Below are 26,872 nucleotides of genomic sequence, written 5' to 3'. Positions count from 1 at the left end.
ATGATTGATGTACAAAATCAGATCTACAGAGTAAACTGAATATGACCAGATATAGTTGAGGTGGGGAAAAAAAACATAAAATAAAATTATTTTCTAGTTGTGTTAGTTGAAATCATAAACACCCAGGGAACTATAAAATCAGATTTTGTTTAATTATTCACTGAATGAAACAGTGCGGCATAATAATAATACAAATAATAATTGTTTTGTGTCAATTTAAGTATTACAATATATTACATTTATTGTTTATTATTGTACAGTTCAAAAGTATCATCTAGACATGCTTTTATTGCAATTCAAGTGCTGCCATGAAAAGGCTTTTAAATGCACTTTATGTGCAATAATATACATATATACACACACACACACACACATACATACATATATATATATACATATACATATATAAACAGTAAATACATTTACAATTAATAAACATTGCTATTTTAAATCATTTTAAATAATTTCTATTTTCTATTTCATTTTTCATTTTCATTTCATTCAATTTTAATCTGATCTACACTTTTGGCTCATCATCAAAAAACAAACAAAAAAAAAACACCCAAACATATTTCAGATTTCAATAAGCAGCATAACTGTTTTCAGTGAAGAAGAAGAAGAAGAAGGGGAAAGATGAGGAAAAGGGTAATTTTGCCAAAAAGCAAACAATACAAGAGAAAGATATCAACATGACTGTCAATCAGTATAAATTAGATCACAAAAAGCAAAGTGATAATTAACAGATTTTCCACATATCAGCTCCCAAAGGACTAAAATATCAGAGTGAGGAGTAATTTTCATATTTGGTCACAAGAGGGAGCTACAGCAGCTTCAGAAGGAGAGTGAAAGTGAAAGTGACCGAGTAGAGCTCTGCATTTATCCCATCCAAGTACACACACACACACGTCTGGTTTGCTATCCTTGTGGGGACTCTCCATAGGCGTAAGGCTTTTTCTACTGCACAGACTGTATTTTCTATTGCCCTACACCTAAACTTAGCCTTCACAGGAAACTTTCTGCATTTTTAGATTTTCAAAAAACTGCATTCTGTGTGATTTATTAGCTTGTTGACCCGTGGGGACCTCAGATTAGGTCCCCACCGTGACACAAGTCCCCATGAGTCTGTGTGTATTCAGGTTTAAATCCCCACCTGAATAGAAAAACAGGTACACACATACACATACACACGGAGAGCAGTTGGGGGTTCAGTGTCTTGCTCAAGGGTCTCACCTCAGTCATGGTATTGAAGGTGGAAGAGAGTACACGACTACACATATTTGTACTAACGCGGTGTCCACACACTTCCTGAAAGTGTGGGGTGAGAGTGCTAGGCCGAAGGGAAGAACCTGATACTGGTAAGCTTTGCCCCCGAAAGCAAACCCCAGAACCAGTCCTCGGACCTGATTTGAGACACGACCTGCTTGAGTGTAAGCATCTTGAACTTCAGTCTGCTGACTGAGCGGTTCAACTGCCGCAGATCTAAAATGGGACGCAACCCTCCATCCTTCTTTGGAACTATGAAGTACCGGCTGTAGAACCCGGAGGAGAACCACCTCAATGGCCTCCTTCCTTAAGAGAGTATCTACCTCTCGTTCCATTACCAGAGCCTGCTCGGGGCCCATCAGAGTGGAATTCACCCCGTTGAATTGAGGCGGACGAGAACCGAACTGGATTCTGTAGCCTGTCTCTACAGTATGCAGGACCCACTGAGACACATAAAGCTTTATAAACAATAAGATACTCACTGTTTGTTGTGTTTGTTTTAATACAGTAATTGATTGATTCAATGTATTTGATTGTAAAGAAGACTACAAATTCAGGTTTTAGTCACCACTGTCAGATGTGTCACCTCCGTCAGATGAATATTTTGATAATATTTCATTATAATATTTTTTATGTGTTTGTGGAATTGTTGAATGTGTTTTGAAATGTTAAAAACACCTTGAATGCTGTTAAAGATAAAGTTGAAATTATATCACACAGTCCAAGGTCAAAAGAACATTTTGTTAAAAAAAGAGAAAAGTTATAGTGCTATAATTATGATTTTAAAATTATTCAAAAGTAGCCCAAGATTAGATGTAAAATTTATTGTAAGTATTTTTGTCCATTGCAAATGTTAAAACTTGGTAAATGGAGGATGTTTGTCTTTCAGCCTCTCAGGTTGCTTATCAAATGATCTGAAATAAACAAAATGACAAGTATTATAAGATGTCTTACAAGATACAGTCATGGCCTTTACTGTATGATCAGTTATCTTATTTAAAGTTTATTATAATGATGATATAATCTAATGAATTGTACGTACGCCATTAATCCAACTGATGTAGGCAGACACACGAGTGAAGACTGTTGGCTTCTTGTAGGCGTTACAACCCGATGAAGACACGAAGCTGGTCACACCATGGACGACGTACTGTCCGCTGACCTGGCAGTTCAGAGGGCCACCAGAGTCACCCTAAAACAACATGACAGCAGCCAAAATGAGTCAGTTTTACCACAGAACCAAACAACTTCTCATAGTTTATGATCTGTTCGAGAGTCAGTCTTTCTCACCTGGCATCCAGAGTCGCTTCCACCACCAGCACAAACCATGGTGTTCTTCACGGTGCTTCCCCACCAGTCGCTACGAGAGCAGTTACTGTGGTCGACCACAGGCAGATAGGCCTGTTTCAGCTGAGCCGAAAGTGACCCACCAGCTGCATGAAGATCAGTGGAGAGAAATAGAAATGAGTTAGAAATTAGTGCATACAAATTATGTCAGGCAGCATCATGGCTGATTCGTTGTACTTGAAGCTAAACTGACTCTGTGTGCGGCCCCAGCCGCTGATGTAACAGGGGTTGTTGTGGGGCAGAACCTGTCCAGAGGGTGGCAGGCTGGCCAGCTGCACATATGAGTTCAGAGAGGCACTGGAGGACAGGCGCAGAAGGGCGATATCATATCTGAAATGCACAGAATGGACAGTCTACAAGTTAGATTGCACACATTTGTGATTCTAGGGGGCGCTATAACTTTAGAAAATCTTTGATGCAATCATGTATGTTGTGCTGATGTGTGTAACTGTACATTTGTTGCATTACGTTGATAAGCCTATTAAGCAGAAAACATGAATTTGTAGATGTATTGTAGCCTATATGCTGTGTCAAAGTTGTATTGCATGATTGCTGATATGTTGAAATTACTGTATTTTTTTGTGTTAGGGATAATTAGTCAGCTGGTCATTGTTCCCATACAGCCTTTTTTTAAACATATTTTAAAAAAATATACAAAAATGGCCAAAAATATAGTTGTTAAAAACGTAAATATTTACGTAAATATATTTACTATCAATCTATTTTTGAGCATTGTTCATATATTTTTGAAAATGCATTTTAGAAATATAATTAAATAAATAATAAATAAATATAAAATTGTCAAGCGTTTATAAATATTTATTTGCCCTATGTATTTAAATCCAAGAAAATACATAAATTTTGGCCACCCATTTAAAAAAAAAAAAATAATAATAATAAAAAAATAATGAAGCACTATTTTGAGTTTAAATTATTTAAAAATTTAAAACAACAACATTGCACCAATATGTGAACCTGGACCACAAAACCAGTCATAAGGGTAATTTTATTTTTTAATTGAGATTTATACATAATCTGAAAGCTGAATAAATAGGGGTCCTGCAGAATTTAGAAAATAATTAAATTAAATTAATATGAGAAGTGCCCTTTTTTCCACTGGAGCCCCTGCCCCTCAATATGTCTGTGCAGGTCCCTGCTAATAGGAAATCCTGTAATTATATTCTGTGTATAATTGTCTCCACAGTCATGTATGTTGTGTATGTAATGTTTACATACCCAGAAGCCACACTGTTGCTGTTCCAGTTGGGGTGGATGTAGACAGCGCTGACGCTCATGTACTGCTCGCGGCCCTCATGGTTGTAGATGTCATGGTCGCCCAGGACAACACGCCAAGTTCTCGAGCTGCACACGAAACATGCTTAAGTGAACACAGGTTTTGTGTGAACACAGGAGAACATGCAAGCTCCACACAGGAAGGCCTCGTCTCCCTGCCGGGTACAGGAAACGGGGACCTTCCTGCTGTGAGACAACAGTGCTAACCACCGAGCCACTGTTCCACCCAAGAGAGCACAGATAAAGTCAGGAAACAAGCGTACACTTTTGGATTTATAACATTTTGCCTGCATAGATGCTTTCCTGAAGGCGCAAAATTTCTAGTCAAACCCCCCCCCCCCCCCCAAGTCATTTTTTATAGTGCTTTGTACAATAAAGAGTGTTTCAAAGTAGCTTCACTGTATTAAACAAGAAAGTAACAGTTTTGGTTCAGTTCACTAATGTGTAAAATTAATTTATTATTAAATATGTTCAATTCAATAGGCTATGTAAGCTTTCTTCCGCCACTGAATTAAAAAATAAAAAGAGTAATTGCAACATTTTATCTTAAAATTCTGAGTTTTTTCCTCGCAAAATTGTGAGCTCACTTTTTCCCCCTCAGAACTGGACTTATATAACTTGCAATTGAGATTTTATGTGTCAGTTCTTCTCAGAAACGTCAGAATTGCAGGATATCAAACTCGCAACTGCGAGAAAAAAGTCAGAATTTCAAAATATTCGCTTAAAATATAAAACAGCATTTATATCCCGCAATTCTGGCTTTATAACTATATGAGAAAACAAATTGCGAGAGAAAAAGTTAAATTGATCTCTTAATTGTTTTGCACATGGCACATTGAAAGTGAGCTACAGCTGCCACCAGAGGACGGACTGTATGACACAATCGTATGAAAGAGAAAAGGTGCTTTAGAGTCATACATTTGTGATTTCTTACAGTTTTTCAGATGTGTTTGTTGTCTCTTAACCATATAGATACTGAAAACTTTCATTACGTGTCAACGCAGTGGGCGGCGGTCATCACCCAATTAGCTCTGATCAGAGTCCCACCACAGGTATGATAGTAGCTGCCGCTAGACAGGTACTGGAGAGAGATCTGGGAAAGAGACAATGAATTTGTTAGAATCAGAAGATTTGAGGTGGAAAACAATACCATCACCCTCATTTCAATATGAGTGGACTTAAGTAGACCAGACTTAATTCATACTGAAAATTGCAGCCTGAAATGGTTTTACTTGGTATGAAGCTGGTTTTTAATAATCATTATAGTGGAGCTTTATGGTGGAGATTTTGTCAAGATTATTAGTGAGACAGCAACTAACCTTTAACCGTATTAAGAAAAATATCTTGACCACCTTAACCTTGTAACCATGTCAACTTAGATGTGGAAAAACGCCAAAACAGCTTATTTATTAACTTATTGTTGAGATGTTTTACCTGCCAAGGCCAAGAGTTGGGTCTTGCCACCTCTCCACCAACAACCCTCTCCTCAGGGGCCTCCTCCAGATATCTGGGCTCAGCCAGCGCTGGATACATAAAGCATATTTAGACATGCCAGAACTGCAGTGTTATTGTAGTTTGAGTCCATGTAGACTCGATTTTTAAAGTTCTGAGTATTGCATGCATTTGTTAAATTGGCCAAATCTAAGCTAAATACAAATGATTCTCTCAATAGAAACAGACAAACGTCTTACCCAGGGCGGCCAGCACGCTCAACAACAGGATCCTCAGCATGTTTGCAGTCTGTCTGGACTTTCTGCAATCTGAACACTTCTGTCACCTATATATATATATATGCCCGCAGAAGTTCACAGAACAGGTGTTTTCTCATGGCTGATGCCCACAGGTGTGTGAATCCCACAGATTTCACCACTGCCAAGGCCAATGTGCCAGTTGCAGAATAAACTTGTTTATCTAGCTTGACACAAATGCTTGACCTGTATTAACTTTGAGTTAGTTCATTTCAGTATTACTCTTATGCCCCTTATATAAAGTTCCTGTACAGTATAATTGAAAGTGCACATTTTGATGTCAGATTTTTTTTTAAGTTCAACAAAAAAATTATTTTTGTTATTTTTTTTTTGCAATTTTATTTTTACCATTTAGTTTTTTTCTCAGTTGTTTTTATGTATTATGTTTTACTTTTTGTTAATAGTCCATTAAGAATTTTTATGAACATGATGACAATTGGTTTATCAATTTTATATTATATTATATTATATTATATTATATTATATTATATTATATTATATTATATTATTTTAGATTTAAGTATTTAGGTTTATATAATGATTATTATATTATTATTAATATTTTTTTTTGTTTATTTAGATTTAGATGCAGCATATCACAATATATATATATATATATATATATATATATGAAGAGTTCAGATGCAAAAGCCTCTAAGTGCCATTTGAAATTTTCTTCTAGGCTCCTATATTTATGTTCAGTTATTTCATTTTAACTGCATAGAATTGGACCTATACATTGCCATTAGAGTAAAATTACTGAAACTAAACATAGAGCCTGATAAAAATGCTCATTTTAGATGAACATTTTAGGTGGTATTTAGAGGCTTTTGCATTTGAACTCTTCATATAAATAGTATATATAGTGCTGCTCACTAATATTGGCACCCTTTGTAAATATAACCATTTTTACTGTGGCTGTGAAAATAAATCTGCATTGTTTATCCATTTGATCTTTCATTCAAAAAATTTACAAAATTCTAACCTATCATTGAAATAAATCAATGGAAAGTAGGAGGAAATTCCCATTATGAAATAAATGTTTTTCTCTAGTTCACATTAGCCACGGTTATTGGCACCCAATTATTGCAACGTCCTTTCCCTAGATAGCGGCTCTGAGTTTTTTCCTTTAATGCCTGAAGGGTTTGGAGAACACCTGATAACAGATTAGAGACCATTCCTTCATCCAGAATATCTCCAGATCCTTCCGATTCACAGCTCTATGTTGGTGTGTCACGAGTCTGTTCTGTTTTGGTTTAGTTTTGTCTCTTCTAGTTTTGCCAATGATTATCAGTTAATTAGTCCCGCACCTGTTTCTGTTCCTCTGTGATTACGTTGAACCTTTATAACCTGAGTTCTCCCTTGTTCCCATATCCGCTATTGTTGTATGTTACTCATTACGTTTTCTACAAGTAAAGTTCATTGTTTGATATATCTGCCTGCCTGCCTTGTCCTGCCTTGCCTTCGGAGGAGCACACACGTAACATGGTGCTCCTCATCTTCAGTTCACCTCACTCATTTTCTACAGGGTTCAGGTCAGAGGTCTGGGACAGCCTTGGCAGAAGCTTCATTTTGTGCTCGGTGACACATTTTTGTGTTGATTTTGATGTTAGTTTTGGATTATTGTCTTGATGGAAGTTGCAAATATGGTCCATTATACGATTTCTAACAGAGGCAGTCAGGTTTTGATTTTTTTATCTGTTGGTATTTGATATAATCCATGATGCCATGCCAAGATGTCCAGGACCTCCAGTAGAAATATAGGCCCAAGACATTATAGATCCAGCAGTATATTTAAACGTGGACATGGGGTACTTTTTTATCCCAGTTTGCACCAAACCTATCTGGTGGGTTTGCTGCCAAAAAGCTTTTTTTGTGTGTGTTTCATCTGACCATAGAAGCCAGTGCCGTTTAAAGTTCCAGTCCTGCCTGACAACTGAATATGCCAGAGATTGTTTTTGGTTGAGCCAGGAGTTTTTGTCTTGAAACCCATTTGAACATGTGGTGATGTAGGGGCTGTTTGATATATATATTCTACAGCTGTGATCCTTGGAGAGTCTTTGGCCACTCAAACTATATTAGGACGATATATTTTCACAGCCGTCTTTGCTCATATTTACCAAGGGTGCCAATAGTAGTGAGCAGCACTGTATATATCATTTTTAGGCACAGTTATGTTCATGTTGTATTGTAAATCACTTTTGCTGCTATTGAGGTGGGATACGGTTGAGGTTAGAGACAGGCTGGGTGGTATGGTTAGGTTCAAGGGTGGGTTAAGGTGTAGGGTCAACAGTATACTGATAATTATAGATGTAATTACATGCAGGTATACAAATACAGTGTAAAAACAAAACAAGTGCATTATATCAATTTATTAATTTAAATGTATGTAATAGTTAAAGACACCTAATATAAAGGGACCTGTTTTTATTTTTTATAATTGAAACACAAATTAAACGGTAACACTTTACAGTAAGTTTCATTAGTTCATTACATTAGGTAACGAACTAAAAATGAACAATTCTTCTACAGCATTTATTAATCTTAGTTAATGTTAATTTCAGCATTTACTAATGCATTATTAAAATCACAAGTTGTGTTTGTTAACTAGTTAATGCACTGTGAAGTGCGAACTAACATGAACAACTGTATTTTTATTAACTAACATTAACAAAGATTGATAAATAGTGCAATTAATGTATTGTTCAGTGTTAGTTCATGTTAGTTAATACATGACCTAATGTTGAGACATTATCGCAAAGTGTTACCAAACTAAACAGATTCAAAGTGCAACCAGCAATTATGAGTTATAACGTATAGCTTTATAACAGTCTTACAGAGCTTTAATTTCACAATACTACAATTGTGTACTGAACATCATCACAGCTATGATTGGGCCATAAGTGATCACATGAATGATATTCAGAACAACAGCATGATGAAGAGTGTGATTTTGATTTTATATTGTAGATATATTTGCAAAAAATATGGCCCAATACTTTATTTTATTCTGCCAGTATTAGATCCAAATCAAGTCAAAGCAGAATCATTCATTGTATAGAAATAAGAACTGTAATTCTATCTGTTGAACACAGACAAGTGCAGTGATTTAAACAGTGAAATGTTGCTGTGTTGTGATATGAAATAAGATGCCTCATAGCCAGTCAAATTAGTCACACATATCAAACTGATTACTTTGATTAATTTGCATATCTTATTTAGTAACCATAAGCAGAAATAACCACCTGTAAAACTTAAGATTGCAGTTATGTGAGTAATGGTGTTCCGTATGTTGAATTTATCTGTAAATCTGTTTCTTGTAGAGTCTCCGGCTGTTATTGATGCTGCTAAAGGTGAAATGAAGAGTGTGTCTGTGAATGAGGGAGATCCTATCACTCTTCAGACTGATGTTGCTGAACTACATGGAGATGAGCTGATAGCGTGGAGGTCTGGAGATGAAGGAAAACTCATAGCTAAAACTGATATAGAGGCCAAGAGCTCACCATTATATGATACTGATGAGAGATTCAGAGACAGACTGAAACTGGATCATCAGACTGGATCTCTGACCATCAGAAAACTACAATGAATGACGTCATACAGTAACTTTCAGATCTCATAATTAGTGACCCTGTCTGTGAAATCCAGGCTAAAGTCTCAAAATCTCATTTTGAGATAAGCTTCAAAAGTTGATTTCAACCATTAATTCCACTATAATTTCAATCTTTGACATGGCCGTACTCAGTCAGTATTAAAGATATCAAGGTTACATTTTCACAGAATGTTCTTTACTTAATGAAGGATGATGTTATTTAGAAATCAGTAGATGACAAAAAAAAGACTTTAGCTGGGTTTTCACAGACAGGGTCACATTTCTTACCCTTTTTTAAGTCAAAAGCTTTTTGTTACATAAATAATCAATAAGTGAAAAAGTGCAAAGTAAAAAATGTATTAAAAACAGACCAGAGTGCAAACATTTCAGTGCTCAGTGGACAAACAGCAACTGTTTTGTAAGCACAAATTGTCACCAGCTGAGCTTAATCAAGCTTAATCTATTTTTGATAGATCTTGGGTCTGATTATATTTTTGTGCGGGCAACTTCAGTTACTTGTCTGATAGCAATGCTAAAATATTTTTAATCACTGTTTTGAATGTTTATATGTAATTATCACAACGATTAACATTAAGATGTACTTATCAAATACACATTTATATTATATAGTGCTGATGTTTCAGAAACACATTCACTTTAATGACTGTCTCTCTTTATCATTTCAGTATCAGATTTTCACTCAGGTTATATAGTGCTGATGTTTCTAGTGTCTGTTATAGATCAGACTGTTTCAGTGATGATGTCACTCTAACCCCTGAGACTGAAATACAGACAGGATATGAGATACAGTGGCTGCGCGGAGATAAAGACTCTCTAAAAGCAAAGGAAAGAACAGAGAGATGACTACATATCGGGGTCACTCCAGTCAATGTAATAATGATCACATTCTTCCTCATTCATTTTTTTTTTTTTTTTTTGTGGTGAATTCAGATCAGACTGCTTAATGTTTAGAGGGTAATGTCAGTGAGAGGTGCATTTAATGTGTTTATACCAAATTAAATTTTTCAGCTCATACCTTTCACACAGCAGCGTAAAGATCATCACTTATGAAACAGCATCTGCATGATCTGTGTGTAGAAATGTAAAACTCTGTTGTTCACATGCACATATACTTGATCTAATGGCATCTGTGTATTTCTAGCTTTCTATGCACTGTTCTCACACATGAAGCGAAGGAGATAGCAGTGACGGAGGGAGATTCTGTCACTCTTAAACCTATAGACAGATGATTCGATGCTGTGGCTGCTTCCATTCAGAGTTTGTTCTGTAGATAATTTCTTTTTAAAAAATCGATTATTAATGATTCAGAATGATTAAAGTTGCTGCCTCACCTCAGTGAGTATTTCTTTCGGCTTATATTTATATCAGCACTCTGTAAATAACACAAAATGTATATTATATTCTCTCCTCTGAAACACAGCAAACTGTCCTTTTGTTTTGAACTGATAAACAGCATCTGAATGATGTTTCTGTAGTAACTCTATTGTTCTCATGCACACACTTGAGCTGATGGATGTCTTTGTATTTCTCTGCTTCTAGGTGCTGCTGTCACAGATGAGGCGATGGAGAAATCAGAGCTGAAGGAGAAGAATGGCGAGAATCTGCTGTTTGCACTGAATATCTTTAACTTTACAACAGCATCATGATCTGAAGTGTGTGATTTGGCTCAGTTTATTCATTCAGATTTCAAACAAATGACTGTAAGTGAATTAAAGAGTGACTGTCCTGAGAGAAATTACCTTCTGCTGGATCTTTTAATGCTACAAACATCCAAGTCTAAATGACCCAAGAAAAATTTTACATTTCAGATTGCATAGTAGATGCACGACTGAGTTTATAAATACAAAATATGTTTATTTGTCAGAAAAGTGCTTGGATTGAATTCATCAAATGAGCAAAATGTGCTGCTGACAATCTGTGTTAAATGAGTTTGTACATTGTAAATGCTTTACTTTAGTTTTGATGTGTCATATGAAGAAATCCAGATCAGTACATTATCTGTTTTTAATTCATCATTGTCTCTGTATTTTCCTTCAGACTCCACAGAAGAGCGAGTGAATGAATCAGCGACTGTAGTGAAATAGCGTTGAAAGATGTTATTTGTTATTACTCTGACTCTACCAACAAATCTAAAGAATATATTTTCAACTTTTTTAGTTTTGTTTGGCCATTTTTTAAATCCAAAAACAAAAATGTATGGCCTCAATTCCTACTCTTTCACTTTTTCTGATTGAGGTTGACTCACTGCTCATCTTTTTGACTAGCAATAAAAAATGTGTCAGGTATATTTTCATATTGTTCCCCTTATTGTAGGCTAGTTACCTACCCCTTTATTTTGTTTTAATTTTCCTAATTATTTGTATAGTTATTCTTACTTATATCTTCTGTTCTTTTGATAATGTTTTCCTGAAGGTGTTTGTATATTTTCATCTGTTTTATTTTTTTATCAAATTGATCAAAGGAAAAAAAAAAAAAATCTTCTTTTATGAAAAAAAATGAAAGTGAAAGTGAGAAATGTTGAACTTGCATGTAAAAAGCGTCTTTGGTTTCATATTGACCAAGAAACATGTTTATCAAACACTTTCAGATGTCATTTTAATAATGTTACGCTTCATACCTGTTACTCTATTAACAAAATACTAGTTTGACTCTCACAGTTTTGATTTTGTGTGATTGTAGACAGTGAGAGTCAGAAAGTGTTTTTAATAAGACATTTAACAGTAGTATTTCTCTAACCATTGTATACAATTAATATACAAAAGGTAGAAAGGAGATAATTTACAGTTTCAACATTTCAGCTCCTAATGGACTATATATTATAGTGGTAGAGCAATTTCCATATTCAGTCAGAAGGAGGCGCTACAGCATCATCTGCATTACATTAGGAGAGACACATATTTCTTTACAACATCACCCTGAAAGCATCCAAGAAATAATCATTGGTAAAATGTTATAGTTAAATACTAGCAATTTATATGTTGTTTGCATATGGCTTTATTAAATCAGAATGCACAAATTTGTTTTGAATGGCGTTCAATAGAAGATGTGTGTGTAGTTACTGTAGTCTAACCAGCAGAGGCTAACAAACCATCAAGCAGACAAGAGAGAAATCAAAGCTAACCATGACTTACAGAATAAATGTGCTGCAAATTCTTAACAATAAAGAGTTATGAATGTTCTTGTATAATTACAGTAAAATGTTAACATGCAATGCATAAACAAATAATAAAAAGGCAAAATTGTGTGAAATGTGTGTTGCACTGTATGTACACAATCAAATATTCTAAAGTTGAAAAAAAAAAAAACTCATAAAACACAAAAAAATCACAGTAAAATGTCAAATGATCCTCTAGTCGTGTTGGTTGTTATAAGAAACAACCAGGGCTTAAGTGTGACAGAAAATCTGATATTGTTCAACTAGCTGAACATGCATGGAAGAAAAGTAATAATAATTATAATTATAATAATAGCTGCATGGTCACTGGTCAGGTGAATTATGGTATGTTATTGAAACTGAATTACAGTTCAAGAAAGGTACAACCTTGACTTTCTTTTTTTAATTGTGATTCAATGGGCTGCATTTTCTTCCTCTGTCATAAAACGGCTTTGTAAATGCACTTCTTTTTTTAGCACCAGATGGCAATAGAAGTGTAGAAATGCGAGTTGTAAATTGTGGAAACTGTTTTTCTATAAATAATGTAACACTGTTGATAAAACCTACAAATAAATAAGAGTGAATTTTAAGACGCTGTTTCAGTAAACACATTTTATTAAATGAGATAATTAAAAAAATACATACCAAAGTTTTTATTTACTAAACTCATACCTGCCAATTTGCATTACGCAAAAGCCGTTTGACCAAAAAAAGTCATCTCAATACAAAAAACACAGAACATAAAATCTATGTCTTTTGCTGTATTTTATATTCAAAAACAAATGCACATATATGCCAAACATTATATCTCCAATTTTAGGTTTATGAGTTTCATATAAGCAGGGAATGGAAAACAAGGCCTTTAACAATATACACAATTCACACATACATTCAATAATAGACACACTCATAAGCACAACATGTTTGTCTTCAAATAAGATTAAACCACATTTCTGTCCAGTAACTCTGACCACAGCAGGTTTCATTTGGCCTTACAGTGCATTTAGTAGATTGACCTTCATTCTTCTCATTGTATGAAAAAGACAAACGCTTGTAAGATTAGTTGAATGGAATAAAAATAATAATAATATCAAATTAATACAAATATTTGCATCTTATCTTTTTTATTTTGAGATGTCACTCAATGCAAAGGCTTTATGCCTAAGACAAAACTTTATGCCTAACGAAGATTTTAAAACTGATCATTTAAAAACTGACTGATCATCTCCCTTTTAAGCTTCTCTAATGAACCTGAATCACACATGATCAGTCACAGAAAAAAACATCTGCTCCTGTAGACAGACATTGTGTGAACTTAAAAGTTTTCTGCATACACTAGCTGACAAATATCAGACTGAATGTAAAAAGAAGAAATGCAGTACTGTTTTGTTATCATAATTGTCAAAGATACATATTTGGGAGTGTTGAACAACTCTTGAAGGTCACATTATTGTCAGTTTCATTCTGAGAGTTGGTGGGGTTTGTTCTGCCTGTCATGTTCAGTCTGACAAACTATCATTTGAACTACTACAGGAGCATCATCCCTACTGTGTGTTCAGATCTATTAGCTATAAAATATTTATTTACACAAATTCTATATTTTTAAATGAGCCATTAATCTGCAAGTTCCTTACTTTTCCATATACAAAGCTATGCAATTTCCCTCCAAAATAGTCAAATGTCTGCAATACATGACAAATGCAACCCCTTTGACCTGATGATTATTTTCATGATTAGAACATGTATTTAAAGTAGTAGTGTGCACAAAATAAAACAGGAAATTCTGTCAATGTCAAAATAAACTTTTAAAAATAGCTTTTACATTTGTTTTGCTTGCAAGAGAAGAAAAGCGTATTCTGTCCTCCCCGGTCAAACTCGTGTGGATATTACGTCATAAACCAGCACAGCAACAGCAGCCACGCCCACCAGGGCAGAGAGAGCCAATCGGATCACAGCTTCAGTAAACCCATCATAGTGGACGTAGTCTAAGGATTGAGAGGAAAATAGCATGTCAATTATTTTAAGACTTAATCAGTGAGTGAGTAAGTGAAGTGACATACTGCCAAGTATGGTGACCCATACTTGGAATTCGTGCTCTGCATTTAACCCATCCAACGTGCACACACACAGCAGTGAACACACACCGTGAACACACACCCGGAGCAGTGGGCAGCCATTTATGCTGCGGCGCCCGGGGAGCAGTTGGGGGTTCGGTGCCTTGCTCAAGGGCACCTCAGTCGTGGTATTGAGGGTGGAGAGAGCGCTGGACATTCACTCCCCCCACCTACAATCCCTGCTGGACCTGAGACTCGAACCTGCAACCTTTGGATTACGAGTCCGACTCTCTAACCATTAGGCCACGACTTCCGGAGCCTGTGTTCGGCTGTTAGTTCTCTTCTGTTTCATCCCGTTCCCACACAGAGTTTGGCTGTGAGCGGCAAAGAAGGCGGGAAAATGCATGAGTGAATCCCTTAAATTCTTTTATACCACAGTCTGCCTCAATTCTCGTTTCTGATTGGCTGGCAGGTATGCATTAAAACTCTTTAATGCACAGGTGGTTTCAAGTCAGTTTAATCAGACAAAGGTAATCCACAGACAATTGTCATCACATCTCTCTCTCTTGATCGATAATTAATTCAAATAAATGTGATCTTACCACACTATTTCATCTCTGTGTCTGATTTTAAATAAGCAGAATTCTAGTGCTCAAGAGCTGTAACTGACGAAAACAACCGTAATTTTTACCCTTCTGGTCAAATATTACGCGGCGAACATCATTAACAGCTTTAACTTGTGAATGCTGGCAAATGACCATTGTATAACCGGGATAATGCATAGCTAGCTGTGCATTAAACAATTTTAATGCACTTCGCGGAGGCAATCACGCTCCACTTTGCGTCGGGGGATGCTTGGCCTCCACGCATTAGAATTGTTTAATGCACAGCTAGCCATGCACTGTCCCTTATGTTCAGAATGTGTACAGAATACAAGTCACACTCAAAATCACGATGGTTATTCGGTGGTAGGCTAATAACCATTTTTTGGTTATTACCAAATGCTATACACGCAACAGTAATGCTACAGTCGCGTTTTTGGACTCGTTTTTAAAGCACAACAGTACAGAATTGAATTAAAGCACCAGAAAAAAGGATTGATAATCTTATTTAAAGGGCTCACCCCAAATGAAAATTATTTCATGATATAATTTCTCTCACCAACTGAATGTATTTGACAGAGTTTGCCAATGTCCAGATGTGTGGTCTGGTTGCTGATGGGATTGTTGAGCACACAGCTGTAGGTGTTTTTATCCTGATATTCCACCTCCAGATGTAAAGAGAAGCTGCTGATGAGATCTGATACACTGATGCTGGATAATAAACTGTTTCCTTTGTACCAGGAGAGAGTCATATGACCCACATTCACCACTGAACACAGCAGCACACATCTGGAGACAGATGATGAAGGATTTTGTGGACAGTGTGTGGTGATCATAGGAACAGGGAGTTGAGCTGAGGAACACAAGAAAAATGTATTAGTAAACAAGTACGTTTTTTTTTTTCTTGGAGAAACAAGATACAGTATTGGGTAGTTCCCATTTTTAAAAGGCTGTTTGACGGAAGACAGAAGTGATAACTTTTGCATTCCTCAGCTTCCTCATCGAAAGCATTTTTTTTCTCTTACATAGTGGTTTAAATCTAAAAGCTTTTTAGTTGAATTGTTCATTTTGGGCTGAGAATTAAAAGATGACGAAAAGCCTGACCAACAGGGAAAGCAACCACAATTGGTTTTGTTTTAAAATGACATTTAGGAATGTAGATTATACCACAGTAACAAACCAATGGAAACTTTGACATAGCATGTCAAGGATGAGGAAATGTTCAAAGTAGCACACCATATTTTGAAATACAACATTGCATATTTAAGAAAACAAGTGTTAATCTTGTATTTCTTTATTTTTCATTTTATTCAAAGCAGCTTTACAGAAAAATGTCTTAATGCCCAAGCAGTGGCCCAACTTACCCCCATATTACTTCATATCCTCAATTACAGTCATTTTATAATACTATATTTAAAATAAGAATATGAAAAGAGACAGAAATATGCATATATTACCGTAGATTTTAACAATGAAATCCTTGCTTGAGACCTTATTTTCATTAACGATTTCTACTTTATAAAGTCCATTTTGTTCTGTGCTGATGTTTGTGATGGTCAGAGATCCAGTCTTAGAGTCCAGCTTGAGTCTGTCTCTGAATCTCTCATCAGCACTATTGTGAAACGTCTCATTGTGGACTCTGTTGATTTTAGCAATGTGAGTGTCTTGAGGTCCAAACGTCCACAGTATCACATTATCTCTCTGTAGTTCAGTAACATCCGTGTGTAGAGTGACAGAATCACCCTCCATCACTGATAGCGTCTGTGTTTCATCGGTCTTAACACCAAACACACCTGCGGATCAAACACATTCACAGCTGATGCTCCTTTACTTAAACTGTAGATAAAAAACATTTAGAACTTACCAGTTAGATATAATAAACACAGACAGGAAAAAACAAGTGTTTGAAACATTTTGTTTAAGAGCTCACAGACTGCTTGAATAACCCTCCACAAGTCTAAAAGCCAAAGACTTATCTGAAACCAACTCTGAACCTGTTTCTAGATGATAGAGGTGCAGTTCCTTGTTTAGCAGTGAAGTCATGTAAGAGCAACTGTACAGTTGCAAATGGACAATGATCTGTGATCAGGTTTTGCCTTTCAGTAGGATATCCTAGCCTAGTACAAGCAATAATGCTAGTTCATACTGTTTGGCTACTACCAGCAATTCATTCAGCTCATATTTTAGTGTTTTTTAGTTTTTTTTTAGTTGAGCAATGTAGGCTACTATTTGATCTGTTAATATATTTATTTTAAACAGTTAAAAAGAAAAAAACATCCTTAGGGATATTTACATTTGTTGTTTTATGATTTCATAACCAGCATCTTGCCGTACAATTGCTTTCTATAAAAGGTGCCACCCATGGCGATTTTGACCATCACGTTGGGTGCGACACGACGAAAACTCCACTAATCGATCACCTCATCAAATCAATGGTTATGAGCTTGAACTCTTCAGTACAGCAATATGAAAAAACTGTTACTGCTCATTTCCTTTGCATTATATGTGGACGGTAAGTCGATTTCGGTTACTCTAATACTTTTGGTTTCACATCTCGTGCATGAATGGCAGAAAAGAAACTATGTGTCTCAATCACTAACACTTGCTTAATACTAGCGTGTTGGTGAGTATAGGAAATTAATTCTTATGCAAAATTTTGCATTTACATCAGACACATTCACAAAATCAATGTTGGAAACCGGGGGCGGGTTTGTGTCTTAATGTCGTGTGGGCTTTTGGCTGCCTCCTCACGTGAAACTTTACGTAATTTCATCCTCAGGCGTGCAGCCAAATCAGCCAGAAAACACAGGTCAGAAATCAGATACCCACAGAATAAGAGACATATAGCATGTAATAAACTCATTTTGAAAACCGTATAGGCATTAACGAGCACATGATCTAATACAGTGGACATTTGGAACTACGAATCCAGACAGTCTTGTAGCTGAAATGAACATGAAGATCGATGAGATCACATTCGGTCTAGATGATATAAACAGAGGGAGACTACATCTTGAAAATCAGACGGGATCTCTTACCATCAGAGACGTCAGAACCACAGACACTGGAGTTTATCAACTACAGATCTCCAACAGTAAAGAAACACTATACAAGAGATTCAACATTTTTGTATGTACTTCACATTTAAAAGAGTGATTTCCTCATACTGCAATCCCGCATGTGATTGATTACTTACACTAATGCCTGTCTCTCTTTAGCCGTTCCAGATCCGGGTCTGTCCACTGTTTATATTGTGCTGATTTGTGTCCTGCTGATTGTGGTTGTACCTCCGGTTGTGATTTACTATATGGTCAGATACTGTAAACAGAAAGGTAGGAATGTAAAAGTTTTTGGACCATATTTACTAAACACTTTAGTGGGTGTTAAGTTGTTCATTGCACATTTTCATTTACATCTTTTTATGTTTCTGTTTCTGTTACATGAAGAGGACACACTAAAATTCACAGAGGGAGAGTCTGCCCATCTGCAGACCGGTGTTACTGAACTACAGGAAGATGATCAGATTCGGTGGACGTTTGAAGATGCCGTCATAGCCAAACTCAATAAAGAGAGCAGTGAGAACAGTGTCTTCAAAGACAGACTGAAGCTGGATGTTGGAACTGGAGATCTCACTATCGCGAATACTAAAAGCACCGACTCTGGTGTTTACGAACTACAGATCAAGAGCAGCAATAAAGTCTCGTACAAGAAATTCAACGTTCTTGTTTGCTGTGAGTAACTCAATTTGTTTGTTGTTGTTGTTTATAATCAATAATCTGGATTGTGCCTGCACAATATAGCTAAAAATGTATATCTTATAAAGTACATGCAAATGATTTACTGCAAAATCAACTCAGTTAAAAAAATATATAACCATGTGCTGCTTTTTGGTAAATTAATAGAAAAGGAGCATATAAAATCATATTTATTTAAAGGCACCGATATAAAAATATGAAAATTGATTAAAAAAAAATATGCATTCTGTCACGGAACACTAAGCAAGTGCCTTGGAAAAGACGAGGTCTGGGTCCAAATGCAGGTAAGGCTCTATTTAATAATGAAACAAAAAGGCCAACAAGGCAAAACAAAACAGATTAGGAACGGGATACATTAACGGCAACACAGTGCATGTATCCCCAGAGTTTCCACAGTGACAAAGACTAGTACAATAAATTACAATTAATGCACCCAGGCAGAGTGGTGAGAGAGAGGAGAATATATAGTCTGTGGCAATGGGGAACAGCTGAGGGTGTAATAATGAGTGTCAGGTGAATGATATGCGGCAGGTGTGTGGGGTTGGGGGAATGGAGTCCGGGAGGACGGCATATATCCTCTAGTGGAGAAAGGAAGAACTGCAGCCCGAACTCGTGACACATTCTTCCTAAAAAAAAGTTGTGGGTTTTCCAAGAGTTAAGAAACACATTACACCGAACAAGCAATGTTTCCAACTTAGGCAGAATCTTCCTGGCAAAAAGCTATATGTTAATTAGCGTAAGACGTCATTTAGTGACATTTAGCGAATTTTCGAGCAGGCTTTAGCTACTTTCCATCGAAAGTAGCGGGCAACAGTGAGAACAAGTGGGAGAGGTATTAGTTTGCATTTACACTCCAAGACTTGCACAGATCTATTTTAACAGAGTACTTTTGCCTAGTCTGTTTGTCTTGACTCGCAGTCATTGCTTTTTGTCAAACTCAATCCCGGTTGTCAATCCAGACACTTTGCAGTGTGTATCTAGCAGCATAATGAAACTGCAAATTATCCAAATCACTTCCTTTCAATCACTTCAGTGCAAAAACACTGAGTGAGTTCTACACTCTTTCCGAATATTATCATCAATTTTTGATGTACTGTATCATTAGCTGCACATTAATATGTTCCTCTCATGTTGCACTTTGACTTAGTGCAGTGGATATGCTGAAACATACAGTGGGAGATTCTGTCACTCTACAAACTCAAGTTACTGAGCTGAAGAATGATGACAGGATACTGTGGAAGTTTAGCGATAAAGGCATATTAATCACCGAACTCAACCAAGCCACCAATCAGACCTTATTCTATGAAGGTCCTGATGGGAGATTCAGAGACCGACTGCAGTTAAACCAGCAAACTGGAGATCTGACCATCAGGAACATAAGCAGAGCTCATTCAGACGTCTATACACTTCAAATCATCAGCAGCAAAAAAAGCACATGCAAGAGATTCATGGTTATTGCCCATGGTGAGTAATGTGATGCTGTAACAATTAAATATTCATATTTAGTACCGTTTTAACTTCAATGCTTAAATCCACACACTTTGTAAAACTGATGTTAGCTAAATTTTATCAGTTTTTATTTACCCCCCCCCCCCCATTGCAAACCTGTATAAATTATTTCTTGTGTTATTTGTGAACACGTTTTACTGCTGTAATTTAGCTTCAGTGTTACTGTAGCAGTAAGACCCTCTGTTATAATGTTCATGCTTTTTCTCTTTTATGTGGTGCTGGGACAAAATAAAGAAAAGACTGTGTCAGGGATGGAGGGAGATTCAGTCACACTAAACAGCGATATTGAAATACAAGAAGATGACCTTATATTGTGGATGTTTGGGCCTGAAGACTGTCCAATTGCTAAAGGTGAAACAAAGGAAAATATCTCTACATATGATGGTGTTGATGGGCGATTCAGAGGCAAATTGAATCTGAATTATGAGTTTGGATCTCTGACCATCACAAACACCAGAACTGAACACACTGGTGTTTATAAACTACAGGTCATCTGCAGCCGAGAGACCAAATATGAGACGCTCAGAGTTACAATCCGTGGTAAGTAACATGATGATTGAAGTTATGTGGCCTCTGTGTACAACTGATGTGATCTGAAATGAAGAGTTTGCAGTAAATTAAATCAAATTAGTTGCTTATCTTATCATTTTACCATTTAATGGAGCTGTGATACCTTTTTTTAACCTTCCGTGATTTCTTTGTTTTCTTGCAGAGAGTGAAATAAATAAAGACTTTGGGCCTGAGCAAGAAGGTATCCCCAGTACAAAAATGAAACCCACAACAGAAATAGTAACTGTGAACAGTTTCTGAGAATATTACATATTTAGTATATTACATACACTTTGGAGGGGGTGGGGGTGTATACAAAATATGTGTGTTTGTGTGTGAATTTATTTTTGTAGAAAATGACTACAGTCCTCAATTTGTCAGCAAAAAGGACCTTATACAATAAGTACTGTTTGTTTTGAAAGAACTATAGAGACACTTTTATTGTCTCTTTTGTTTTCTTTCAGTTATCTTGTTTTTTTCTCTCCTCCAGTATCACAAACTTTTGTTTACAGTTTTTCTCGATTGCTAAAACACTATAACCAGGCTTTTGAACTAAAATTTCAAAACCATAATGCCGTTTTTCAAAAAGCACACCTATTTTGCTGAACTATAAACTCTATTTTGTTTTTGTTTGTTTTTTTTGGTCAGACCACTAGTAAAAGTGTAACTGTGAATCATATCCAGTCATTTACAGTCAATATCCCACATACAGTAATGTGTACATTTGTACTTTTGAAAGGATATATGACATACATAAGAAGTGCAGCCTTCTGCATTACAGTACAGTAACTGTCATCCAAACTGTTGCCATAGTTTACATCAGGTAATACTAACAGAGCGCACTGTTATATTGACACGACTAAGCATTTTGCCTATCTTGTTTGTGAACAATGACACAAGGACATCAGGCATGCGAGAGGATCTTGTTGTTTGCTGTATTGTACTGTACTCTACAGTACATTAAATTGAGGAATAAAACATTTAGGGAGTACCACAAGCAACACGTATTACCGGTTTTTGTGTATTGTTTTGAATTGATCTCATCAGTGTGTAAAACTGTTCTGTAGTGTGTGTGTTTTTGACTGTTTGTGCGTCATGTCTGAGAGCAAAGTTTGTTTTTTTCAGCAAGATTGAGTTGTTTTGAATGGATAGCTTCATTTTGACCTGAATATAGGAAGTTTGGGGAATTGAGTTACTGTTTACTGTTTTGAGAATACGAGGCATAGTTTCAAGAAATGTGTTTAAGCAATCGAGAAAAACTGTAATAGCAATATTAGTGTTGTCCTGGTACCAAAATGTAGTACCAATATCTATTTTAACTAATTTATTTTATAATCTTCTTATGTTTAATTTTGAAAGTGACTGTACTTTGAGGGTGCAAATGTTTATAGTTAGAGTTTTTGCATTGTATGTATATCTCTGTTGATGCTCCCTTTTCAATGATTCAATTCAAGTTTATTTGGATAGCGCTTTCCACGATGCATAGCAGCTTTACAAAAAATTAAGGGGAAAATTTCAGGGTTGGCATCATCTGATGTCCTCTAAGGGGTTGGCATCATCTCTTCTCAGGTATTCTGGATGCACACTGAAGTTTGTGTAATTAGTTACCACAGGATGTCAATCTCATGCAGAAACAGAGAAACAAATAGAGACATAATTAGCGTAGCTGCTGTTCCAACCAAGCAAAAATTATGGTTATTTTTGTTTTATTTTTCTTTTGCAATATTTGACCAGTTTAAATAAAACAAGCGTCACACCTTGTCAAATACATGTTCATGTAAGATAAAGCAATTATAAAACCTTGAATAATTAAGTGCACCATTGAATTTATTTAAGGCAGCGGCTATTTGCACTAAGTGTAAATAGCAATGGATTCTATTTACACCAAGTGCAAATACTTATACTACTTATTGCAAATAGTGGCAATTATCTGCACATCAGTATTGCAGTACATTATAAAACAGTACGCAATAACAACGTATTGAGTGTAAATTATAGTTTTAATTCAAATTATTAAATGGATGCCACCTTATTCGGACAATAAAGCCCTCCCTACACCTACCCTAACCCTACGCGATAATTTTTATTTTCAACTTTAATTATTTCCTTCATTTTTATTGAAATTTAAATGCCTTTCTGATGCGATATGAGATTTGAAAAGGGAGAAAAAAAGTTAGGTTCGAACTCGGGTTGATCTTGTCAAAATGCACACGCTTTACCATCTACACCACTGAAACTAATGTGTAACGAACTTTGTCTCTTTTCTTTTTTTTAGTGTTGACTATCCCAAACACACGTTAGTGGGCGGAGTTAGTGTAAATAGCCTTTGCCAACAAGGCGGGCTATTTGCACTTAGTGTTAATAGACACTCCGTTTATGTAATGTTTTGATCAAACTGGATTAAACAAGGACACAAATAATCTTCAAAATGATTCAAAAGCAGCCCGAGATTAGATGAAACGTTTATTGTATGTTTGTCCATCGCAGATGTTAAAACTAAATGGAGGATGTTTTCCTTTCATCATCGTTTTTCCTGCTTATCCAATGATCTGAAATGAACAAAATGCCACAAGAAATTTGAATAGTATTATAAGATACAGTCGTGATCTTTATTGTTTGTTAATGTCATATGTAAAGTTTATTATAATTATGATGTGATATGAATTGTACGTACGCCATTAATCCAGCTGATGTAGGCAGACACACGAGTGAAGACTGTTGGCTTCTTGGTGGTGTTGCAACCCGATGAAGACACGAAGCTGGTCACACCATGGACGACATACTGACCGCTGACTTGGCAGTTCAGAGGGCCACCAGAGTCACCCTAAATACAGGGGCCAAAATTTGTCAAATATCTTCTCACAGGAAATAGTTCCTGATCTGTTTGAGAGTCTTTCTTACGTTACATCCAGAGTCGCTTCCGCCACCAGCGCAAACCATGGTGTTCTTCACGGAGCTTCCCCACCAGTCGCTACGAGAGCAGGTACTGTAGTCGACCACAGGCAGATAGGCCTGTTTCAGCTGAGCCGAGAGTGACCCACCAGCTGCATGTAGATAAGAGGAGAGAAATGAAACAGAAATTAGTCAGAAAGGATTTCAGGCAGCATCATGGCTGATTCGTTGTACTTGAAGCTAAACTGACTCGATGTGCGGCCCCAGCCGGTGATGTAACAGGGGTTGTTGTGGGGCAGAACCTGTCCAGAGGGTGGCATGCTGGCCAGCTGCACATATGAGTTCAGAGAGGCACTGGAGGACAGGCGCAGAAGGGCGATATCATATCTGAAATGCACAGAATGGACAGTCTACAAGTTAGATTTCACACATTTGTGATTCTAGGGGGCGCTATAACTTTAGAAAATCTTTGATGCAATCATGTATGTTGTGTTGATGTGTGTAACTGTACATTTGTTGCATTAACATTAGGTCTAAAAGTTGATGCAGTCAAGTAAGAGGAATATTTTAAATTAGATCTATTGTATATGCTGTGTCAAAGATATATAGATGCATGCTTGTTGATATATGATATGTTGAAATTACTGTAATTTATGTGTTACTCAGCTGGTTCCCATACAGCAATTTTTTTAAATATATTTTTAAATATTTATAAATATATTTGCTAAAAACATATCTGTAAAAATATATGAAGAGTTCAGATGCAAAAGCCTCTAAGTGCCATCTGAAATTATCATCTAAAATGAGCATTTTTATCAGGCTGTTATGTTTAGGTTTAGCAATTTTACTTTAATGGCAATGTATAGGTCCTTTTATATGCAATTAAAGTTAAATAACTGAACATAAATATAGGGGCCTGATAAAAATACTCATTTTAGAAAAAAAATTCAGACGTCATTTAGAGGCTTTTGCATTTGAAGTCTTCATATTTACTATCAGTCTATTTGTATATTTTTGAAAATACATTTTATAAATATAAATAATTACATTTTTAAAGCATTTAATAATATATTTTGCTCTATGTATTTCAGTCCAAGAAAATACATTCACATAGGCCACATATTTTACAAAGTAAAAAACAAAACAAAAAATAAAACATGAAACACTTAAATTAAATAATTTTAAAAATTACCTGTATATTATATTAAAGCAGACTAGCAACAAGAACACTGTAAAAATATAGGTCCACAGACTGTATCCTGTATGGATACAGTCGAGTGTTTTGAGTTAAAGTGATACGTGTAATTATATTCTGTGTATAATTGTCACCACAGTCATGTATGTTGTGTATATAATGTTTACACACCCAGCGGCCACATTGTTACGGTTCCAGTTGGGGTGGATGTAGACGGTGCTGACGCTCATGTACTGCTCGCGGCCCTCGTTGGTGTTTAAGTTGTGTTCGCCCAGGACAACACGCCAAGTTCTTGAGCTGCACAGGAAACATGTTTAAGTGAACACAGGTTTTGTTTGTTTATTTATTTTCTTCTTAACGCCATTCCAGCATTTGTTGCTACAACCATCTATATTCATGACAAAAACCAGTCAATCCATACACAAGTCTGTTATTCACACAACTCGGTTGTTATAACTATTTACGAGTTATAAGGTCAGAATTGCAAAATCGCAATTGTAGGAAAATATCAGAATTGTGAGCCCCCCCCCCCCCCCCCCCAGAACTGGACTTTTATAACTTGCAATTGAGATTTTATGTCTTAGTTCTTCTCATAAACGTCAGAATTGCAGGATATCAAACTCGCAACTATGAGGAAAGAGTCAAAATATTAGCTTAAAATATAAAACTACATTTATATCCCGCAATTCTGGCTTTATAACTATATAAGAAAACCAATTGCGAGAGAAAAAGTTACAATTATCTCTTATTGTTTTGCACATGGCACATTGAAAGTGAGTTACAGCTGCCACCAGAGGACGGACTGTATGACACAATCTATGAAAGTGAGTCATACGATTTAGAGTCATACATAGGTCTACACATTGTCTCTTAACCATATAGATACTGAAAACTTTCATTACGTGTCAACGCAGTGGGCGGCAGTCATCACCCAATTAGCTCTGATCAGAGTCCCACCACAGGTATGATAGTAGCTGCCGCTAGACAGGTACTGGAGAGAGATCTGGGAAAGAGACAATGAATTTGTTAGAATCAGAAGATTTGAGGTGGTAAACAATACAAACACCCTCATTTCAATATGAGTGGACTTAAGTAGACCGGACTTAATTCATGCTGAAAATTGCAGCCTGAAATGGTTTCACTTGGTATGAAGCTGGTTTTTAATGATCATTATAGTGGAGCTTTATGGTGGAGATTTTGTCAAGATTATTAGTGAGACAGCAACTAACCTTTAACCGTATTAAGAAAAATATCTTGACCACCTTAAGCTTGTAACCATGTCAACTTAGATGTGGAAAAACGCCAAAACAGCTTATTTATTAACTTATTGTTGAGATGTTTTACCTGCCAAGGCCAAGAGTTGGGTCTTGCCACCTCTCCACCAACGACCCTCTCCTCAGGGGCCTCCTCCAGATATCTGGGCTCAGCCAGCGCTGGATACATAAAGCATATTTAGACATGCCAGAACTGCAGTGTTATTGTAGTTTGAGTCCATATCGATTTTTAAAGTTCTGAGTATTGCATGCATTTGTTAAATTGGCCAAATCTAAGCTAAATACAAATGATTCTCTCAATAGAAACAGACAAACGTCTTACCCAGGGCGGCCAGCACGCTCAACAACAGGATCCTCAGCATGTTTGCAATCTGTCTGGACTTTCTGCAATCTGAACACTTCTGTCATCTATATATATATATGCCTGCAGAAGTTCACAGAACAGGTGTTTTCTCATGGCTGATGCCCACAGGTGTGTGAATCCCACAGATTTCACCACTGCCAAGGCCAATGTGCCAGTTGCAGAATAAACTTGTTTATCTAGCTTGACACAAATGCTTGACCTGTATTAACTTTGAGTTAATGATGTCACATTTTTTTAATTTCAAAAAATGTTTTTTTGTA

General features: G+C 36.2%; 3 protein-coding genes across 5 annotated transcripts; all 3 read right to left on the bottom strand.

The window, feature by feature from the left end:
• Nucleotides 1–134: 134 nt before the first annotated feature.
• LOC306867875 (elastase-1-like) lies at nucleotides 135–5,752 on the bottom strand (the record flags this gene model as incomplete). 2 transcript variants are annotated; one of them, XM_079413809.1, is made up of 8 exons in its annotated part: nucleotides 5,595–5,752; nucleotides 5,338–5,426; nucleotides 4,896–4,996; nucleotides 3,847–3,972; nucleotides 2,804–2,940; nucleotides 2,554–2,696; nucleotides 2,306–2,455; nucleotides 135–2,177 (listed from the first exon to the last, which is right to left on the bottom strand). In XM_079413809.1, exons 1-8 carry the CDS (start codon nucleotides 5,632–5,634, stop codon nucleotides 2,169–2,171), a joined length of 795 nt encoding a protein of 264 aa, XP_079269935.1. In that variant the 5' UTR covers nucleotides 5,635–5,752. The 2 variants fall into 2 exon arrangements, with proteins under 2 accessions (XP_079269935.1, XP_079269936.1); XM_079413810.1 differs by lacking the exon at nucleotides 135–2,177 and having other exon boundaries at nucleotides 2,288–2,455; nucleotides 5,595–5,654.
• On the bottom strand, nucleotides 2,067–26,649 carry LOC306867870 (elastase-1-like). Of its 2 annotated transcripts, none has more exons than XM_079413803.1 (8): nucleotides 26,571–26,649; nucleotides 26,319–26,407; nucleotides 25,877–25,977; nucleotides 25,146–25,271; nucleotides 24,030–24,166; nucleotides 23,789–23,931; nucleotides 23,562–23,711; nucleotides 2,067–2,177 (listed from the first exon to the last, which is right to left on the bottom strand). In XM_079413803.1, exons 1-8 carry the CDS (start codon nucleotides 26,608–26,610, stop codon nucleotides 2,169–2,171), a joined length of 795 nt encoding a protein of 264 aa, XP_079269929.1. In that variant the 5' UTR covers nucleotides 26,611–26,649; the 3' UTR covers nucleotides 2,067–2,168. The 2 variants fall into 2 exon arrangements, with proteins under 2 accessions (XP_079269929.1, XP_079269928.1); XM_079413802.1 differs by lacking the exon at nucleotides 2,067–2,177 and adding an exon at nucleotides 23,320–23,436 and having other exon boundaries at nucleotides 26,571–26,648.
• Nucleotides 13,019–17,046, bottom strand: LOC306867876 (SLAM family member 9-like). Its single transcript, XM_079413811.1, has 4 exons — nucleotides 16,939–17,046; nucleotides 16,532–16,867; nucleotides 15,634–15,927; nucleotides 13,019–14,403 (listed from the first exon to the last, which is right to left on the bottom strand). The coding sequence occupies exons 1-4, from the start codon at nucleotides 16,985–16,987 to the stop codon at nucleotides 14,288–14,290; spliced, it is 795 nt and encodes a 264-aa protein (XP_079269937.1). The 5' UTR covers nucleotides 16,988–17,046; the 3' UTR covers nucleotides 13,019–14,287.
• Nucleotides 26,650–26,872: the final 223 nt, after the last annotated feature.

The sequence above is a fragment of the Barbus barbus genome, assembly GCF_936440315.1.
Source record: "Barbus barbus genome assembly, chromosome: 49".
NCBI lineage: Eukaryota > Metazoa > Chordata > Actinopteri > Cypriniformes > Cyprinidae > Barbus > Barbus barbus.
Note: the sequence above shows the minus strand (reverse complement) of the source record. Positions and strands in the feature narration are given on the sequence as shown.

Bases quoted from the DNA above. Each gene is read 5' to 3' on its own strand.
- LOC306867876 (XM_079413811.1), bottom strand. From the start codon at position 16,987: ATGTTTCAAACACTTGTTTTTTCCTGTCTGTGTTTATTATATCTAACT. The intron at 15,928-16,531 runs GTAATATATGCA...TGTGTTCCTCAG, and splicing joins TTTCATTGTTAAAATCTACG to CTCAACTCCCTGTTCCTATG. The intron at 14,404-15,633 runs GTGAGAGAAATT...CTCAATCCTTAG, and splicing joins CTGTCAAATACATTCAGTTG to ACTACGTCCACTATGATGGG.
- LOC306867870 (XM_079413802.1), bottom strand. From the start codon at position 26,610: ATGCTGAGGATCCTGTTGTTGAGCGTGCTGGCCGCCCTGG. The intron at 26,408-26,570 runs GTAAGACGTTTG...TTATGTATCCAG, and splicing joins GAGCGTGCTGGCCGCCCTGG to CGCTGGCTGAGCCCAGATAT. The intron at 24,167-25,145 runs GTGTGTAAACAT...TGTGCATTTCAG, and splicing joins CGTAACAATGTGGCCGCTGG to ATATGATATCGCCCTTCTGC.